Source organism: Ammospiza nelsoni, chromosome 3 (genome assembly GCF_027579445.1).
Source record: "Ammospiza nelsoni isolate bAmmNel1 chromosome 3, bAmmNel1.pri, whole genome shotgun sequence".
NCBI classification, from domain to species: domain Eukaryota; kingdom Metazoa; phylum Chordata; class Aves; order Passeriformes; family Passerellidae; genus Ammospiza; species Ammospiza nelsoni.
The window spans coordinates 96043569-96065517 of NC_080635.1; the positions used below are offsets into that span (position 1 = coordinate 96043569).

Here is a 21949-nt window from a genome sequence, read left to right on the forward strand (position 1 = left end):
ACATTCATAAAATTAGTTCTTAGTTTAAAGGCTGAAAGTTTTGGGAGACACACTCTCATTGCTACAATATGCAGGTGAAGTAACTGAGATTTTGAGGTTGGGAAATCAATCTGTTCCTAGCAGTAGGTTAAGGTACATGCAGGTGTAATTACATACAATGGGTATGCAATTGTTTGTAAGGCAATAAACTAATGCCCACCCTAGGCATAACCTTCCCTGGACAACGTGTGAATGAAAGCATTTAGAAATTTTGCCTTGCTTCTTTGGCCTGCTTGTCTTTCTCATTGGAGTCTTCTTTAAGACTGTCTATTTTAAAAGCATGACCATGTATTTATGCAATTTTTATTCTAAAAAATTTTCATCACAACAGTGAGGTAATAGTGCAGTAATAGAGCTTGGAGTACAATTCAGCTCCATATCCTAAGGAGATCTGCAGGTCAATAATATGCAGTGATAGTACATACACACTGTATGGAATTACAAACTTAGATAGTCTTCTGGAATACCATCACAAAGTCATGTATTTTGAAATGACAAAATAAAAATCTTTCTATTCACAGAAGGAGACAAGTACTTGATGGAGTTTCTTAAACAGCCCATCAAGAAGAAAAGGATGGAAGTTGTGTTTTATTTGGCAGCTCAATGCATTTTGATGTCCAGAAGTAAGTTGTTCCTTGTCAGCCAATTAATTTGTTATTCCTGCAGGATGAGGATTAGTGTGGTACCAGTAAGGAAGCACTGCAAATGAATTAAATAGAGAAATATTTGTAAGGGTAGGGTTGATCCAATATTGACTTTTCCCCAGTAAACATTTGCATGTTTTTAGACAGTGAGATCCTACAACTCTACAAGCCAACGTGTCAGCTCAGGCTTTAATTCACCCGAACAAATGGCATTATTAATGTTGTGCCATGTAATGGTTCTTTACTAGATTAAGTCCACTGAAACATTGTGGACTTAATTGTTTTTGCTGTCATGGAACAATTTGAAAACATAGCATTCCTTCCCAAAACATGTCAGCTTGTGTAGCTACTTTACATTGAAAGGCACTTTTAGAGCCTTCCTCACTGTCTTCATTTTTGTTTTTTGAAATCCCATATTGAATGCCTAAGTCACAAAAGTAGAATAAGATCCCTCTGCTAAAACACGGCTGAAGAAAATGCCACATTTTTTATTAGAAAATAACATGGAAAAATGTGTGTGATTGTTTAAGATTTTCTTTTTATTCCACTACAAGAAACTTCAACTTAATTTTATGGACAGCGTTATTGCAAAACTTCAGAAAGGATTATGTACAAAACTGAAAAAGTTCCCCATATAGTAACAATAATTCCTAATAGTTGGCTATGCTGTGGTACATTTCCTTGTAGGAAATTCTGTGTAGGCCAAGAAACAAATGGACAGGAAGCCAACTGGAAAAAAGGAAGAATACGCATTTTAGTTATTTAACTACCACTTTTATAGTGGTAGTTAAATCATGAATTGTCAAATCTGGTTTACACATTGTTAGATGGTGCCTCTGAATTTATGAGGGTTGATGGCAGGCATCCAGGCCATTCCTGCATCTGATTCCCCTAAAGAAGTTTCTTCTTTGGGATAGGGTAAGAGATACTGAAGGAAAGGAGGTCTGAAAAGCATGAAAATTTCTTTGCTTCCAGTAAAATCCTTTTCTTGTTAAAACTTAATCACATTTCATTTGAATAAAGTTTGTTGTTTCCCTGGGAAACATACGGTGTGTGCAGATGGGCGATACGCTCTGTGAGTACAGAGAAATTGTCCCAGGCACCTTCCAGAAGCTGATCCACACACACAGGAGTGTGTCCTCCCCTGTACTCCAGCCCTGGCAGGGCCTCTGATGGGGAACTGGCAAGGACAAAAAGTACTCAATGATCCTGGAAGGACTAGTCCACAGCTTCAAGTCAGTTCAAACAGTATCGCAGAACTGCTGGTAGGAATTGGAAAGAGGCAATTTTTTGGAAAGTTTCCTTTTCTGGTTCCTTCCAGTGCTATGCAGTTTTGTATTTATCACCTGTCCTATTGTTAGCCATTACTAGGAGCTATGCTTGCTCAGTGAGGCAAAGATGAGAAAATTTATTGTGTGCTGAAAGCACGTTTCTGAGAGTCTGTGCACTGCATGGTGCCTTTGTGTGTTAGAGTCAGAAATCAGATTTTTCTCTGACAGAAACACCTATACTAAAAAGAGAAACTTCATGGAGATACATCTATTTTGGTAGAGAAAAAGAGAAAAAAATATATTTTCTCAAAAATTTTTTTAGTGGGTGGAGTAAAAGATTTTTCTTGAGGAAACAAAGTGAAATTTCTCTGTTTATTCCTTGAGGAAAAGTTACCATTTCTAGAGCCATTAGAAATTTATGCATGGTTATATTGTCTCAAAATTAACTAAGGTTTCTACTACTTAAACAATTTTTTCTGCTATTTAAGCAATATAACAACTGTAGTTATATTGAGCTCAAATACAATAATTACATCTCTGTGCATTGAGATACTAAAAGAACTGCTGCTTTTAAAAATGCTATATATGATTTTCTTCCACCCATAACAAGATTCTGTAGATTTTTAAGTACACTATAAGCTTTAAAAAAAGGAAAGACATTGAATAAAATGTATATGGGGTTTCACACTTATTTTTGCACTTACTGAAATAGTGATGTTTCAAACTGATCTTTATATCCTAATGACTCCTACTTCCTCAAAGAAAAAGATGATTTTGAAGGGAATAAATATAAAATATAATGAAGTTAAAGGGAAAGGATTTTCCCAAAAAACATAATGTATTGAAACAGAGCTCTTCATAGTAGTAGTACACATAACAGCTTTGTTTTATTTTGGATTGGTTCAGTTCAAAACCAGAGAGAGACAAAGAATTGCACACAACTGTTGAAAAAGTAATGTTTTAGTAGTTGGGGCACTCAGTCAAAATGTTAAGGCAAATCTCTGTCAGGGTTAATACAGGCTGGGGAATTACATTTTTTTTTCTTATGGCAGCTGCAAAGTTACAAGGTTTTTGGTCTTCCATGGACAAAAATTGGAAGGATGCATCCCAAATAAGATCAGGATTTTTATTTTTTCATATTTCATTTGGAAGGCTTATTGCCAACTTAAGGATAAATCTAGGCTTTGAAATAACTTGGGTTTTGTTCCTTAGCAATTGAAACAGACGATCAGAACATAATTGGAAAGGCATGTGATGGAATAAATCATTAGACTTCGTGCTTTGTAGACTGAAGAAATGATGCATTCCATGTATCTCTGTCCTATATATAATATAATGGAACATCATTAATTTTGAATTACTTATGAGAATGAGAAACAACATTTACATCAGAATGGGAAAATCTTGCACTGTTTATAAATCTGGCCCTCTTCAAAATTAAGCAAGGCTGCATTTGAACTGATGAGCAAGTTAAGATTTACTGGGAATCTAACCCTTCCCTTCCTAGTTAGAGCAGAGGTGCATTGGCCTTTGCCATTTCTTGCTTTTTCCCTGTCTTGTTATCCTTTTCCAATCACAGCTGCATTTGGCCTTCCACCAGAGTCACCACAATCTGTCACATTTTTGGCTGCCCAAGCTCACAGTTAGCACCTCCCAGTAACCACTGTGGCAGATGCATTGCTGGTTCGGGCAGTGGAAAGTTTCTCTTCCTTCTCAAAGCACAGTTCATCCAAACTGATGAGCTTTTCCTTCTGAAATGTTTCTGCACATGCAGCTCCAGTTGTCCTGGGGAACCATGCACATGCAAGAGGAGCAAGGCTGACACGCTTGGGCTGACAAGGTTCAGTTGCTTTTGGCTAACAGGGTACTCCTGAAGATTTTTACATCTGTGTGTGCCTGGGTTGTTACACCACTGGAACAATGAGGCTCACACAAATGGCAGAAAAAGAAAATAAGAGGTCATCCAGAGCAAGGCTTCTGTTAATAAAAGGTCCTGGAGGACTCTAATCAACAGGGTTGATGATTAAGAAAATCAAGCATACTTTGCAAAATCCAGCACTTCCCCCCTCCCCACCCCCTTTTTTCCCCCTCCTATCCAATTAGGATACATGATTTGTTGAAGTTGTTTACATTAATATGCTTCTCAGGCAGTTTTTAATGTTAATGTTTTCCCTAAGCATAATATTTTAACAGCAAACAAAAAGTTTATATAATAGCTTTCTCACTCCTTAGCACAACTGAGTATTAAAACTGAAAATAATTTGCTGATGATGAATCAGGTGCCTTCATTGCAGACTGTAACATTGGGGAATTGGAGCCATTTTTGCAATAGGAAAATGACCAAAGTTAAGCACCGTCCCCTGATCTAGGATGCTTCAGGTTATTTTGCAATGTGCAAATGAGCTGAGGCTTGGATATAAGAAATCCACCCACAAGACAATGTCTCTGCTCTTATTTTAATTGTATTTCTTGTATGGAAATGGTGATTTTAATTATTCTAAAGGCTAATGAAGTAGCACAACAGAGCTGCAGACTGATGTGAGGAGCTGCCTGCCTTGTGCTCATAGGAGAGCTGTGTTTACAAGTGACATTGTCAGAAGTTGGAGAGGTGGACAGGAACAGACCAAATGAACCCTCTGAAATAAGCTTCAGTAGGGCCACAAGTGTTTCCCTTCTGAGGACATCTCTGCAGTGTTGCTGCCCTGCAGATCCAGTAAATCAGTGAGCCTCAGTGCACTAACACAACAGCAGAGCACGAGGAACAATGTAATCTGATACTGCTTGGGACACATCCCCTCTTCCCTAAAATCTCATAAACAGGCAAGTCCAGTGTTTCCAAATCATTTTGAAAGGAGGGAGAATAAAAATGTTTTCATACTTTAATTTGTAGTATGATTTAAGTATGTCACCAGCTGCTGAAATATCTTCATGGTGACACATGAATACTTGATACTATCCAAATAGCAATGCTTTATTACTCATAGTCAAAGATTGTTTTATCATTCCATGAAAGCAAGAACAGAACCTCAGCTTATCAACAACACATGTCTCTAAAGCCAAAAAATCCCCCTCTACAGATTCCAGGTGCTAAGCTCTAAAGCTGGGTTGTACACTTTAAAGATATGCCATTGGGTGTGAGGGGAAGCACAACACTGGTCTGTCTCAATGAAACCTGACAAAGGTCTGGGCTTTAAATAGCTATGATGCAGAAGCTGGTGTGGGACTACAGGAAGTTGTGTTATACTGGCCATTTTCCAGATTAAAACAAGTAGGTAAGAATACATGCATGTTTTAAATCAGGGTAAATTTGAACACATTTGTGTTATTCCTGGTTCAGCACTAAAAAGAGGAGATCTTTGGTCTAAACAGCTAACAAGCATATCTTGGTGTGCATACATACACTTAGGAAAAAAATGTTTTAATTCTTTCCAACTGCAGTTGAACAGAGGGAGAGACAGCCATAAATCTGAAAACATAACCCAGAATAGAATCTATTAGTGGCATACAAATCACAACCAGAGACTTCACTTCAGCTCCCAGTGCAATACAATAAGTATGAAGTGAAATTTATGCACCTTTTTACCATTTATCAGTTTTATAATGGATGTGATGCTTTTAGAGCACTTGATTTTCCATATTATGATTAAGAATTTCCATGTAGATTTGACATTAAAAAGAGGATTATTGAGAAATCATTTTTGTGCCTTTTACTGAAATACACAGCTACAAATCTAATGATATAATATTAAAATCCCAGTTATAAGCTTAATCCACATGACTTCTGCTATCCAACTCCTTTCTAGCTTTTAATGTTTATATTTGACATGGCACCCATCAGTCATGCATCTTCTTTATTCCTTTGCAAGGGAAAAAAGCTGTGAATTTTTATTTCAAAAAAACCCAGTTTTGAATCAGCTAGTACAACCCAGCAGCAGAACTGCATAGATGCCATTTATTTATGCTTTTCATAACATCTTATAAAGACAAGTATTTACCATGTCAGACACAATGTATGATTCCTACCACCGAAACTGTGCTAGCCTTCCTCAGCACCCTCAGCCTCCCCAGAGCAGCAGACTCACTTCACATCACCATCATGGGCCAGCTGCTGAGGACCTGCTGGTGCCAGAGGAGCGAGTGTGCAGGGCTGCACTGGCCACCATGGTCACTGCCAACACCATCTGGGCAATCTGCAGTTTGTACCTGTGGATACAAAGCTCCCAAAGCTCCTTCTGGCGGACATGGTTCTCCTAGGGATGCTCTGATGACCACTGAATACCCTCTTTCAAACTGGAAAAGGGGCAATGGGAAGCACTGACTTCTCCACGTCTATCCTGCTCTTTTCCAGATGCTGCACCACCTTTGACAGTGTTTTCCAGCCATTTGTGCTCACTGCCTTGTGCCATACCTTTTGTTTATGTGTCAGGTGCATCTGCATATATAAGAGAATTCCTTAAAAGAGATGATAGCATAAAAGTCATGTAATAGAAGAATTTTCTACTTTCCAAAAATTTTTTACCCGTCTCTGCGCTTGTTCAGATTTTCTTTCTCTTTAGTAAGATATGTGGTAAATGGTCTAATTTTGATTTTAAATTTATCCTCATATTGAAAACAAAGAAGCTTTGTACAGCTGTACCCAGGCCTTTGCACTTCCTTTGTGATTTCTTCACACATTTTTTTCTGCTGTAGTCACATTTCTGATGTCACATTAGAGGCAAACGTGCAAGCACATGTCTTTGTAGCAACACAGATCCAAAATTTTCCTTTTGAAATGTTTGTGAAGAATTTTGTATCTTTTCTCTGTCCCAAACAAGTGTAGAACAGGCATCAGAACTCTGAATCCTTCTATGCCCTGACATCCCTATTGAGTTTGTATGGGTGCAAGGGGTTTAGGCTAATTGTTACGGTTGATCATGTGCATGTCAATTAACTGATAACATCTGACATGCTGTACTGCAGAGTAGGACATTCTTTCATTTATTTAATTTATTCTTTGGCCTTAGCATGTTTGGAGCTGTTAAATGCTGGAGATTCTGCAAATGATATCTGCACTCTTCTTTTAGAAATTACTTCTTGCAATTTCCCAATTGTCAAAGCTCATTAGGAGAGCTTCCTTAGGTGTTCATCTGTGCATGTTTTAACCACTGGGAGACCTAAGTGCATCTTGGTTGATACATGCTGAAATTTTACTGGTACCAAAATTTTCAGAAGACAACTTTAAGAGTGTGTTTTCTGACAGTTTCCAACTTTTTGCAAACTGGTCTTGGTAGGCAGTCAACCGAATCAGCCAAAATCCTGTTCACACATTTATTTTCTCCAAAATATCACCTCATTAAACATTTCTGTTACTTGGACATGTATGTGGTCACAATATCTTTATTCAGTTCCTTAAGTTCTGTGAAAAACTGACTTGGTGCCCCATTTTTAGTCAAATAACTGAATTTTGGGAGCCAGTATACCAAGCCTTGTGTTTCACACATCATGCCATTCGCTGACTGTTTTGCAGTTTTTCCTATTACATTTTTCCAGGCTTATGGAATTTTGGTCTCTTGGAAAAATAAAACATATATATATATATCTTTGTGCGGCATACATTTCCTGTGATCATATCTTCATGTGGCACAATTAGCCAATTCCTGTCTGGTTCAGATGTGATACCAAAGGTATTATTGTCCTGTCCATAACATACACCCTTTCCTTAGGTACTTCACGAAAGCCTAAAAGTCTAAAATGGCCAGTATTTATCTGCTACTTCATGTTTCTAATTCATCCATAACTCAGGACTGAACTTAGTTCCACTGTGTGTCTGTGTATTTACCATCACCTTCACTTTATGTGGATATTTTCATTATAGGTATGTCTACTCTGGATTCTTACAGACTTTTTTTGATTGTTTGTTTTTGCTTGTATTTCATTACTTATTGCACAGAATCACAAAATCACAGAACCAGCTGGGTCAGAAGGGACCCACAAGGACCACTGAGCCCAGCTCTTGGCCCTGCACAGCTCCACCCCCAAGAGCCACACCCTGTGCCTGAGAGCCTCGTTCAAACACTTGAATTCTCTCAGGCTCGGGGCTGGGACCACTTCCCTGGGGAGCCTGTTCCAGTGCCCAACCACCCTCTGGAAGAAGAAACTTTTCCTGATATCCAACCTAAACCTCCCCTGACACAGCTTCAGGCCATTCCCTTGGGTCCTGTCACTGTCACACAGAGCAGAGATCAGTGCCTGCCCTTTCTTGTGCCCTCCCAAGGAAGCTGTCACTGCAGTGAGGTCTCCCCTCAGTCTCCTCCAGGCTGAACAGACCCAGTGCCCTCAGCCACTCCTCACACAGCTTCCCCTCAAGGCCCTTCCCCATCTTTGTTGCCCTCCTTAGACACTCCCTAACAGGTTTAAATCTTTTTTATATTACAGTGCCCAAAACTGCCCCCAGCACTGGAGGTGAGGCTGCTCCAGTGCAGAGCAGTGATGCCTTGAGTTTTTCATATTTTTCAGTATCTGTCCTGCCTCAGTGTGTGATTCTGAACTTCATATAGAGTGTTACCAAGTTCTCTTCAAAGTTTAGTTACACAAAACAATCCTTTTCCAGCCTGAGAAACAAGAACACATTTGCTTCAGGGCCAAAAAGTGTAAACAACTGCAAATTGAAGAGAGCAATCTGGGAGGATGAGACTTCATAACCTGAAGCTGTAATTGGACAATTGACCCAAATATGTAAATGGACCAAAACTTATAAAAGCGTGAAAACTTGTGACTGGTTGTCCATCCTGGGTACATCTTGGACAGAGCCCCAGCTGGGCTCTTGTGCTGCCCAAGGTGTGTCCTTTGAAGGCCTTTCAATAAATACTTTATTCCTTTAACTCTGTCCAGCCTCTGTTCCAGGTAGCCTCTCCAGACATCAGCAGAGCAGGACAATCCCCTCCCTTGCCCAGCTGGTGATGCTGGGCCTGATGCCCCCAGGACAGGGTTGGCCCTCCTGGCTGCCAGGGCACTGCTGACTCATGTTCAACTTGCCATTGACCAAATCCCTTTCCCAGGCACTGCTTTCCAGTATCCCATTCCCCAGTCTGTCTGTACATCCAGGGTTGCCCATCCAGGTGCAGAACCCAGCAATTTCTCCCATTGAACTTCCTTTGGTTGGTGGTTGTCCAGCCCTCTGATTCCACAGAGTCTCTGCAGGGCCTCCCTGCCTTTATGGGAGCCCTAACTCCTCCCTGTTTTGCATCATCTGCAAAATTGCTCAGTATCCCTTTCATGTCCTGTCTCCAAGTAATTTAGGAAGATGTTGAAGAGCACAGGGCTGGTAATGGAGCCCTGTGAGACTCCACCAGTGACAGTGACAGGCCACCAGTCTGATGTCACCCCATTCACTACAGCTCTTAGTGCCCAACCCATGAGCCAGTTGCTCACTCATTAAATGGTGTGTTTATCCAGCTGTGTGCTGGACATTTGCTCAAATTCACAGTTTTTAAACCAAATCATAAACTGAACAGATTTCTCCTGTGACTTGAGGAAAGTTCACATTTCAACTGCAGCAAGCTGTGTCTTCACATGCTTTGTCGCATCTCTGCAAAGAGATGGAATGGTTTGCAGCTCTTCTGTGTTACTCTGATGCCAGATTTTCCCTAGATTTCCAAATAGCTTTCATATCACTGATGTCCTGCCTTCTTCAGCACTCTATTCCTTTTAACATTTAATGGTTTGCAGAATTTTTTCCTTACATCTTATTTTTAACCAAGTACTTTGGCTTTCCTCTGGGGACATATTCTGCATTTCCATTTGGCAAATCAATATTTCCCTGACAAAGGTCAGGTCTGAATTTCTGATAGAGAGTTTGATATCTATCCATTTTTACTGTTGCAATCTAAACTGTTTCTTGCTTCTTTTAAGGAGGTAGCTCTTGATCTCCATCTCAAACTCTGGCATGAAGCCAATAAAATTCAATATTGCAGGATCTATCATAATCTATCACAAATCTACATCTGCAGAAAATATTAAACTTATTCCTTGGACGTGATTTCCCATGCTACCTTGTTATCACTTAAAGTGATAAAACAAGAAAGACATGTCATGGGAAAAGCATTTGTGTAAGGAATGCTGCCCACTTGTCCTTAAAGGAAGTCCAAGACAGCTGGTTTGGTTTTTTAGCACAATGTGTTGATCAACCTAAAAGCAGATATGCTTTCCCCTCCTCAAAGAATTATATCCTTATTAATCTGAAGCCTGCCAGCCCATCACTGACATCTAGTCCTCCCCATTTTCCCCATTTATACAGGAACTGATAGCAATCACATAAATTACTGTAATGTACCTATTTAGAAATTCAACACTGACTTTCCTACTGCATGTTAGCCATTTTAATATTAAAATTGTACTAGTTCATGAACTTCTTACATTTATCACTACTTGCACTTTTGCTATTTCCATTCATCTTTCTTCGTTGCACATTACCACTCATTTCTCTATATATGCCCTGCCCATTCAAAGGAATGAAAAATAATTTTGGGGATGGCATTTCATCCACCAGCCACTGACCTGTGGCAACTCCAGTGATCCTAACATTGCACATCAAATGCAGATTTCTTGTTAAATGTGTCTGATTGGTTGTTCTGCTCTGGCAGTGACAAAAACTCTCTTGCCTTCTACTGCATTTGCTGCTGAATGCTGTATCACTTGAGGTAACTCTTCATAGTTATCCTATCTTTTTTAAGTGATTCAGTTATAAGATTATTTTTTCCCTGATTGTAGATCCCATATGCAGTTTTAATCATCTTTAGTCATCAAACCCATTTAAGCTTTCCCAGTAGCACCTAATATATTGCAGTTTTAATTACAATGGAAAAATGATTCTGTTCAATGTGTGATTTTCAATCTTTTCTTTACAAAGGTAATCTCTGCTTAATACAGAAGAATAAAAGAAAAGAAAGAACAAAACATTGCTAACAATATAATCAATCCCAGAACCATATCAATAACAGGCTTATGCCAGGATTGAGACATCTTTATTCTCTGACCTGTTGAAGTGTACTCAGCATCCTGAGCATTGTTGACAATATATAGATACCTCCTGCTGACAATATATAGATATCTTGAGAGTTTTATGTGCAGTGCTGTGTTCTGTTGTTAGGAAATAATTTTTATGGTTACTTTCATCTCTCTCTCCATAGCTACAGTGTGTACTTGTTTGTTAGAGAGATTTGCTGGTTAGTTGGAAGTGCCAACACTGCCTTCTGAGAGAAGAATTAACCTTTGAGGACAGCCACTGTTTATAATAACTCCATCTCTTATTTTAACTTTTTGCTTTCTGTCAGACTTCCTCACAATAACTTTTAATTTCAGCAAAGTGGGTCCAGCACTTAAATTTATAGTGGAAAGTCTGCTCTGTTTCTACACAAAGATTCACAAGCAGTTGTGATGAACTCCTGTCCAAGTTTTTGTAACAACAGTCAGCTCGGACCTGGTCAAATCTGTATACATAATAGGAGAGCATCCATTTAAACAGCAAAGATGTGAAAATATTCATTTTTGTGTGGTAAGAATATTTTTAAAGCTAACAGGGAGTTTTTTATTACATTATTGATTTTTTTCTCATGTTATTATAATATTAGTGTACATGAATCCAAACAAAACTGAAAACATGAAGGTTTTGACCTTATCAACATTATAGTTCCCTCTCTTATTCTGTCTTTGATAACATCATCGTTGTATATCTAATACAATTTTTTAAAGATTTCTATGAGGAATTTTGAAATTTCAAAGCTAAGTTTTGATTTGAAAAATAAAACACTAGAAATCAGTATTTCTTGAGAAATACTGATTTTGAGTTTCAACAAACTCAATGATTTTTTAACTGGGGGTAAAATTAATCTGTTTTTTTCAGAAGAAGACTCAAGAAAAATCCAGTAATATGATCTATACCTTACTGTTGTTAGAAATGTATCTACAATTGAAATCTTTCAAAATATTTTTTTCTTTTTATGCCTTGATAGCTGGTCCTATAGAGCTATCATTAAGTCCTTTTCCAGGTCTGGTGGTCTTTTATCCAAGCATGGCAAGAGGCACAATAACTAAACTAAAAATGCTTTTTCTTTTATTTCTTTTTTCAATTGAGCACTATCCATCTCCCTGTTTAAAATCCACTCTGTCCAGCTTTACAATGCTGCAGTGGATTTGTATGATTACATTCCTGTGGTTGGACTTCCTAGAGCAGAGACAAATTGGGCAGCTGTATACTATGTACTCGAATCAATGGGTATCCTCTTTCTTTTATGCAAAAATATTAAGAGAAAAAAATCCTGGAAAGATATTAATTGCTAGAAGCACTTGGTAGACTCCCATTTTGGGTTCATGTATGTGACCATAGTACATGGAGAAACCAGCTTCATCCTGTGCACGCTGTCTGCTTTTGTATCTTTGGGAACTATTTCTGACTGAAGAATGTGTTCTTAGAGTACATTTTCAGAGGCCTTTATTCTACAAATCTGGGTACAGCTTTCTACTGCAGCCATTTTCAGAGAAAACCACAAAACAGATTTGATAAAACCAGTCCTGCAGAAATTCACTTACATTTTTCAATCTACCCATTCTGATTAAAAATTAAAATTGCAAAAAAAAAAAAAAAAGAGGATGCTTTCTCACTTCAAATAAAAATGATTTTTTCCCTATAACCTCAATCTGAGTTTTAAGCCAAAAGTTCTAAGATAATAAAATACAGAAATAATATATTATGCCAGATCAAATGAAGCATTAAACTGATCCATGACCTTTTTTTTTTTACTTCTCAATTAGTCAAATCTTCCTGGGTCAACTGAAATTATTTTATTAATTTTCTTGCATTGACAGCAAACAAACAGAAGTGAACCAGAAATTCACATAACTTACAGCTTTAGTTGAAAATGAACTTAAAATATAGGGAGTTTGGTCAAGAGAGTGAATGACCTCCAGTTCCAGATAATATTCCTTCTTGGCTATCTTCCCAAAAAGTTTGATTTTGCCTTCACAGTCTCAGTTTTACTCCCCTTGTGTTTATTATTTGATAAAGTGCTAGCAAATGTACTTGTAGATCAGCAACACCCCAAAGATTATTTTCTTGCTGTGTTAGTTGGATTCTTAAGCTGCTTGTGGTTTATTTTGATGCTGAAGTAGATTTTTATCCTACTGCCTGTCTGGGACATGTCACTGCTACAACTCAAGTGCCAGAAGTTGTGTGTAAAGATGAGGCTAAAGCATAATTTTCATTGTGGAGTTTTATCTGATGATCTCCTCCTGGTTACTCTTATTATTTCTGGACACAAATCTAACCAAATTAATTACTGATTCAACAATCCAATGTTTACTGTATGTAACATGCACTTAACTTATCTGCATGACTTTCATGTTAAGCATAAAATTCAAATATTAAAGGTGTTTCCCTTGACAAGTTTCCTGATAAGGAGAAGCAGCCTTGGCACACAGCAGTTCTTGTGTGGATGCCAGAATTGAAGCTGGGTCTGACACAGCACATCAGGACAGGTTTGCCTCAGCTCTGGTAGCAGAGCTCAGGCATTTCTGCAGCCCAGATGAGTCCGTTAACCTCTGCTGAAGCTCAGAAGCCCTCAGCTATTATTGCTTTCCTAAACAATGATTTGCTTTGAGCTATCACAAATTGCATGTTTCTGAGAGAGTATTTGGGATGCAGTGATCAGGAGATGTGTTCTCTGCTCCCTTGCAAGGCATGGCTCGGGCAGATAAATGGAATTGACTGATTGGAGAAGAATAATCTTCTCAGCTCCTCTGGCCTTTCTGAGAAGGAGGAAAAGGTTTGCTCAGCTCATCTACACTTCCCTCTTTAATCTCCCTGTGCAATTGTGAATAGCTGCAATATGTCAAAAGCCAGTGCACGCAGCAGCTCAGGTATTAAGTTGGAGGAACATTACATTAGCTTTTTAGCCAATTAACATGGCTGTAGGGAAGACCATCTGGAATAAATCTGCAAAACAAACAGTTCACAGAAACCCAGCAGGCAGCTTTATGGATTGTTATATCTGTACGGTACTTCATTAAAAAATAAACATGTATCTTCTATTTCAAGCACAATGCACAAACAGTATTAAACTAGACCTGATAGGGAACACAGCTGTCTTACTAAATGACACATTTGGAAGAGCTGTGTGAATCACTGCAAGGAAAAGGTTGTGAAAACTCTAGTGACTGCAGTTAGGTATTGGCACAGCCAAAGCAACTGCTCCTGAGTTAATGTAGAAATGTATTGTCCTCTTGCTTTGTGGTTGCAAAAGTTTGTTTTGGTAACATTGTTAATATCAGCTGCTCATCAGTATGTAGAGGGGGAACAAACCATGCATCAGCAATCTGCACTTAAGCAGTCAGCTTTAGCCTGCTTCTGGAACATCATACTTTGCTGTGCTTATATATTTCTCCATTAGAGACCCACAGCAGGAGATGCAAAATTCATTGTCACTAGGTTTATTCCTGCCAAAGGTTTGCTGAACACAGTAGGCTTTATTGTAGAAATGCTGGATGAGGCTAGTATTGATGCTTCAAGGATCAACCATCCACCCTCTTCCTCCTTAAGGCCTATTCCATGTTCAGAGGATGCCATGGGGTGTACAGACAGAACGGTTAGGATGGACAAAGCTCATCTTTGAAGCCATAGCAGCAAAAAGCACAGAAGATTCCCCCAGCAGACACTGCTCAGCTGATGGACACCTCTGCAAGGACTGGTGTGCCAGCATCAGAGCTCACCACACCTCTGCCCAGCGCTGGGAGCAGGCCAGGCATCCACAGAGCTCCTGCACACTGTGGCTCCTGGGAGACCTGTGGCACGGTACAGGGAGCCAGCCAGCTGAGGAATCAGCACTGCTAAGTGTGCCAACACAATCAACAAATATGTGGCTCGCGGGAAATGCATATTTTATGTCAGAACAAATGGTATTTCTGTGACCAATTTGCATAAGTATACAGGAAAACGGATTACTTGCCACAAAAGCCTCTTCTATTACAAATAGGGTATTTTCAGACTAATCAGATTTTCCTGTTTTCTATACCAAAAAATCTTAGCAATTAGTGTACCAGTTACAATAATATAACTAGCTGCAGAACATTCAGACTTCCATTTACCAAGTGTTGCTCAGATTTGTAAATAATGGGTTTAGGTAGGAGTGTAAGTTTAAATCTGACCATTTTTAGCTGGTTTAATGCCACCTGATCTTTTCTCCAGAGGAAGAAAAAGCACTAATATGGCTAGGAAGAAAAATGCAACATTTAGCATGGCTCTCCCTAATTAGCCCTGCTAAGAAATCATCCAATGGATCAAAACACCACATACCTGCACCTAGCCTGCTCTGGACATTTAGTTCAGGTATTTTGATGCAGTGGCCCATTGTGCTGTAAAGACGTAGCACGCAACATAATTATCAGCCTGCTCATGCCATGGTTAATTAGGGAGCTGCTCTGAAGACCAGAGTTTTTGGATATACACAGTGATGACAATTAAAATGTTGGCATTTGTCAACAGTTACTTCACCTCAGGTGCTACCTAACAAGGCACAGCCTGCTGAATGCATGGAACTGAAATAACCATGGTAACTCTGGGTACATGGTGACGTTTTAATATCTGCTACTGCCTATCCTCAGGTCACCACTTGCAGAACTAAATGGCCCATTAAGAAGCAGATGAATAACGCGTCCTCGGTACAATGCATGAAAAATGTTAAGCACTTTTAGGGATTAAAGCCCTTTTCATTTATCTCAGGAGGGAAAAGGGAGAGATAAATATAATACAAAAGCATGTATTATGAAGAAATAATGAAACTACCACATCCTACTGCAGCAACTGCTAGTAAAATGTCAGTATCTACCAATAGCTAGCCCAAATCTGTATCTAAGATACCAAAATTAATTCCTATTTTAAGTGCCTCTTACTACATACTGACTTTATAAATGACAGCAGCAATATCAAAGGTCTTTCATGCTCAGTCACTGCCAAACCGCAGTAGAAAATCTATCTGTTATAAACCACAGCAGTTCTCAAGCAAAGAATGGGATGCACTACCATACTTTATTAGCACTGTGTTACCATCTGACCTGTTTTTAAATAAAAAGATGGTGGAATCCTCTAATTTATCATTTTTTTTTCATTCTGAAGAAACGTCTGATTTTTTTTCTAAATGCTCAATTATTGTATTATATTACTTCCTCCATGGTGAGGGAGAGGATTTGAATGTATACTAAAGTATCTGTAAAACTATCTTGCATTTAGAATTTTCACTTACCAAAATGAAGAGACAACCAGAGGCAAGTTTTGTATGTTCGGGAATAGTAGAAAACACGGACAAAATCAAGCAACCAAACACAAGGAGAAAACTGAAAAAGAAAGAATATTAATAATTGTTAATATGTTCCAGTACCCTGACCCAGTATCTATATTGTTTGTACTTCACCAACATTACTAGAAGACTGTCTCTGCACAGTCTTCATTAGTAGAGGGGAACATAGCTACCACTTAACTCAGTTCATTAAAGACATTAGAATGATATCCTGTTAAATCTATTAAATCTATATGTTTCTAAGCAGCACTGCTAGAATTCAGAGGAAAAAGATTTTCTTGGTAAAATGACCCAATATCCAAAGATGCTACTTTTTGTAACACAGTCCTCTACCTTTATGCAATCCAGATAATTTAAGTGTCTTTAAAGAGAGATTTCCAGTGGGAGGGTTGTTTCCCAGGTCTGAAAAATCATTTCTCCCACCGCTGACCGCAAATCCCTGCTGCATAAGCTTACTAAAGAGCTAAGTTACATATTGCACCTGTCTGTCCATCAGAAACAACCTCCTTCTGAGCAACAGACTTAGTGCTCAAACTACCTGAAGTGAGAGGCAGAGCTATGGCATCACTGTCCTCAGCGAACAGGCTCCATTCTGGGAACAAACTTAGTACCATACAATCCACTGAAGAACTTAAAACAATTACACAAGCCACAGGGCAAGAAGTTACAATCAGGAAAACACGAACACAATTTTGAGTTTGCATGAGTCTGTATGTTTCATGATACTGATGAAACACACAGGCAAAAAAACTTAAATCTTTTTGTGAGGAAGATCCAAACAAATGGCATAATTGCAGAAATTCCTGCATATCCCATGTCCAACCCTCAGCAGTCACAGCACATGTGTTTGCAGACATGATCTGGCAGAACTGGTGTTGGCCTGACACATATACTGTTGGTGGTAAGGATTATCCTTTCCCCTTGTACTGCTTCACCCACAGTACCATTGTGCTAGGGAAATCATCTGTGAACTGGATGGTTTCACTATCCATGAAATGAAGTTCACTTTACCCACAGTATTATGAACTGACTAATAAGTAATAGCACCCAGTAATAATTGATTCTACCAATGTTTTGCTAAATTCCCTCTTAAAACACTTATCAGTTGTCACAGACATCTTTCCATTAAAATCCTTTCTTAGGATGTTTCGTGCTGGAGCTGAGGAGTTTCAGCAACACATGTAAACAATGGTTATCTGCTGCTGTGGAAAGCAACAGGTCCACCTGTGATTGGCCCCTCTTGGATGTTTACAATTAATGGCCAATCAAGGACTGAGCTGTCTTGGACAGAGTCTGAGAGAGCTCTTTTGTTATCACTCTTTTCTATTCTATTCTTAGCTTAGCCAGCTTCTGAAGAAGCCTTTTCTTTTCTATTTCTTTTTTAGTATAGTCATAATGTTATATATATATATCATAAAATAATAAATCAAGCTTTCTGATCATGGAGTCAACATTCTCACCTCTCTCTCATGCTGAAAACCCCTGTGACCACGGTCACAGTCAGTCATGCTGCACATTGAGGCAACCAACAAAGAGCAGGCCTTTGACTTTTGTCTGGGACTCATTAGCTGGTGTTCTAACCCACATGAATAGATAATGTAATTAATGCAGATACACATCCCTCTCTGCCCTTATCTTGACCCATGAGCCTTTCCTTAAACTTTCTCTCCTCCATCCAGGTGAGGAAGGGGAACCCCAGGGAGGCTTTGGTGGGCACCCAGTGTCCTGCCAGGGTCAATGCACCACACTGTGAAACCTCTGCCCCCAAAGATGGCAGAACTTGGCTGGATAAGGCCATGGTCTGACTTTGAAGTGAGCTCTGCTTTGAGCAGGAGGTTGGACTGGAAGACTCACTGAGGCTTTTTTCAATTTACTTACTTCTGTGTTTCTAACTACTGGATATAACATTAATATATTATTGCAGTTGATACACACGAGCTTCAGGAGTTATGATTACTTTTTCCCACAGAACATACAGACTTCCCATAGTGATGTAATAGAGGAATGCTACAATATATCCAATACATTACATAAAAATATAATTCTAGTCTTCAGAATTTCTAGTAGAAAATCTCTATCTGCAATGCAATAAGGCTTTGGAGGCATGTTTTGTAGCATACCACTTAACTGCTGGGGAGAAGTTCTACTCTGAAAATCAAATATGATAGGTGCTTGCATAAAAATTCTATTAAGGACTGTAAATAAAACAGTATCCAGGAGGGTAAAGTGCACATTTGGCATACAGCATTGGCAAGTCTTATCTTCTAGACTAGGGAAAGGTGAATATCAACACATGCTTCAAGATTTAATAAAAAAATTACAAGACTCATGCAATCCCAGGCACAAGTATAGGCTGGGAAGACAATGGATCAAAAGCAGCCCTGGGGAGAAAGACTTGGGGGTGTTTCTGGACAAAAAGTTCAGCATGACTTGGCAATGCACGCCTACAGCCCAGAAAGTCAACTACATCCTGGGCTGCATCAAAAGAAGAGTGGCCAGAAGATGAGGAAGGTGATTCCCCCTCTCTGCTCCTGTGAGACTGCACCTGGAGTGAGGCTGCATCCCACGCTGGGGCCCTGAGCACAAGAAAGACATTGGCCTGTTGGGACATCTGCCAGAGGAGAGCCACTAAACTGATCTAAAGTGTTGGACCCGTTCACCTGTGAAGACAGGCAGAGAGAATCAAGGTTCCCTCCAATCTCCTCAGAAATGAAGGCTCCAGGAAGTCTAGCTTAGATCAGCCTTCCATTACCTAAATGGGGCCAGCAGGAAAGCTGGGGAGGGACTTCTCACAAGGGCATGTAGTGATAGGACAAGGGGCAAGTCCTCAAGCTGAAGGATGTAAGATTTAGGTTAGATATTAGGAAAAAATTCTTTACTGTGAGGGTGCATTGGAACAGGTTACCCAGAGAACTTGTGGATGCTCCATTCCTGAGCGTGTTCAAGGTCAGGCTGGATGGTGCTCTAAGCAACATGGTCTAGTGGCAGGTTCTCTGGCCATGGCAGGGGGGGAACTGTATGAACTTAACATTTCTGCCAACTCCAAACCATTCTGTGATTTTATTTTTCTATGATTCTATTTTTCTATGATTATATGATTCTATGATAAGTGACAAAAATCCATCTTGTGAGCAATTTTTCTCCCCATCATGTCACTTTACAAAAATGGCAAAATCTCATAGAACATTACTGGTAGTTTCAGCTGCTACAGCCTTCAGATGCAATCCCCCTATAATTACATCCTACTGACACAGGCATAAATGCGGTTTCTTCTCATTAAGGCTTGCATAGAGGGCAAAATAAAATTAAGTGACTAAGAATTTACAGTAAAAGAATGTAATTTCCTTTTGCTGAATTTCTTTAGACCTGAATCAATTAAAATGACATTTGCTTACTTCCTTTGTGTTTAGGTATTAAAAATTTCTTGTTTGATTTTATTCCTGTAATACCAACTAAATTGGAAGCCCAGTTGTACTGGGTCTTATCCAAACACACAATACCAGTTTTCACTTGGAAGAGATTTCTTATGGCACAATTATGGAAAACAGACACAGCAGGAAAAAATAAAGTTTCTTGTTCCCATATCACAGTTGGAGACCATGGCACAGTAAAGGTAAGGGACTTGCCTAAGGCTACACAGAAAGTCTTTACATGTGGAATAAACCTGATCCTTTTAAGTCACAGCCCAATTCTACACAAAACCATCGTCCATTTACCCACCACTTGCTTTCCACAGTCTGTCAGGACTATGATTTAGAATATCACTGTGGGCAAGGTGTTTATTCACAAGAGATGGGAAAAGTGAGTCAGGAGAGGGAATGAGTACAGTTAAGCAGTGTATTAATCAAAATAAAAGCAAATATTCAGGAAAGCCAGGTGCAGTGTGGATTAGCACCTGGTTGACATAGTTCTGCAGTTTATCCATGAAAAGCAGAAACAATCCTCACAGCAGTACATAAAAACGGTCTTGGAAAGAGAATTTTCCAAAATTCTACAACTCTTGCTCTCAGTTTTTCCAGAAACTCAAAAGGCATGGAGCATCATCATTACTACTACTATTATTGTTGTTATTACTATTAAAGAATAAAATAAAAATGTTTGTATTTATCCACCCACATAATCAAATATTGCCCCTCAGTCCCTCATTCCTCCCTCCAACACTGAACACTTCTTTTAGTGCCCCTCAGCACATTATGTCTAAAATTAAACTGTAAGCACTTTTATGAAGAGGAGAAACCCAGTCCTACTAGGCTGGCAAAATGAAAAGCATACTTTTAGGTGCTGTAAAACACAACACTAGAAACAAAAGTGGAGTATTTTCCGTTGTTTATATTTTACAGAAGTGTTTTCCTTCAAAATAAACTAATAGTGAAGATTCACTTGCTATGTTTTTAGTGCAATCTGTTTACTCAGGCCATGCAAAGGAAAGCACCTCTCCTTTTTCCCAGCTGGAACTGAAGGCATGAAGGCTGCAGCAACAACTTTCACCTGGCTGAATGTTAAATGAGGATCTGCCCAGCAAATAGAAATCCCTGAGGTTCAAACATCACAGTGGTCAAAGTTTATCAGGAATTGTTCTTTCCTCTTGTGAATTATTTCTCCAGTGTCTGATGAAGTGTAGATGATTGCATTAAGCCCTGGATAGTAATTTGATAACCCTCAATAGAAGAAAAAGTATTTTCCCATGCCATCATTTGAACTGTGTGCTACAATACATTCTGTACAAGACCATGCTGCTGTAGGTAGAGAGTAGTAAAAAGCAAAACACAGAGCAATTATATTTGGCCTCTAGTGATTCAGTCTGGATCATATAATTGTTCAGGCTGAAAAAAACAGATGGTTTTTCCTCATGCATTCAGTATCAGACAGTAAAACATACGCCTTAGGCAGCAACTTTCCATAAAATTATTCAAGTACTGCCATAGCCTTGTATTTCATGAAAAGCAGCAACTTCCATTTTGTTTCAGCAGTAATCAGTTTTGTTGCAGATCCTTTCATCTTATTCCCCTGCTCCTGAAAGCATATACTAATTGGAGAAAAGCCAGTTTATGAAAGATAATATAAGTCAGAAGCTTTGATTTTTAATCAATCTGCCTCTTATAAACTTTTCTAATTGGTTAATTAGGACCTACCAAGTCTCCATTTGTATAATTTTCAGTAGAATTTTACTACTGTTTGATTTAAGGTCTGTTCATATGCAAGAGGATGTTCAGTTTAAAGCAATTGTTAAAACATTACTCAAGGAGTATCATGAGGAGAAAAAATACACCCTGGGAAGATCTTTCAGAGCTATTTTGCTACATGACTTAGTGCTAGAAATAAAATAATTAAAAGTTAAACATCTGCAAATTTTTGTGGCCTCTTCTGTAAATAATAAAAATATATCACTGTTAAAGTGGCATAATTAAACTATTAGACCACCAGAGTTATTTTTCAGTATTAATTGAGGTCTGATTTAATCTCCATACAGGTAAGGGCATTCTAGATTATGACCCAAACTGCTTGCACACCATTGGCAGTGCCAGTGTCCTGGATTTTGTATGGAATTAGAAAATGTTTGAAAGCTTTTGCTAACTGTAACTCTAATCAAAAAAGTAGTTCTTACTTTTCCTCCTGGTATACTAATGCAGTTACTTGCCAATTTAGAGGAAGTTGTTTGCATTCACAAGGT

At 38.8% G+C, this 21949-nt stretch overlaps 1 protein-coding gene across 4 annotated transcripts in view; it reads right to left on the reverse strand.

Moving 5' to 3' along the window:
• KCNQ5 (potassium voltage-gated channel subfamily Q member 5) overlaps nt 1-21949 on the reverse strand; it is a 283110-nt gene that overhangs the window by 70869 nt on the left and 190292 nt on the right. For all 4 annotated transcript variants that reach the window (XM_059468563.1, XM_059468562.1, XM_059468561.1 and 1 more), the window contains exon 2: nt 16225-16315. In XM_059468563.1, the coding sequence (XP_059324546.1) occupies nt 16225-16315 (91 nt within the window). The remainder of the gene's footprint in view (nt 1-16224; nt 16316-21949) is intronic.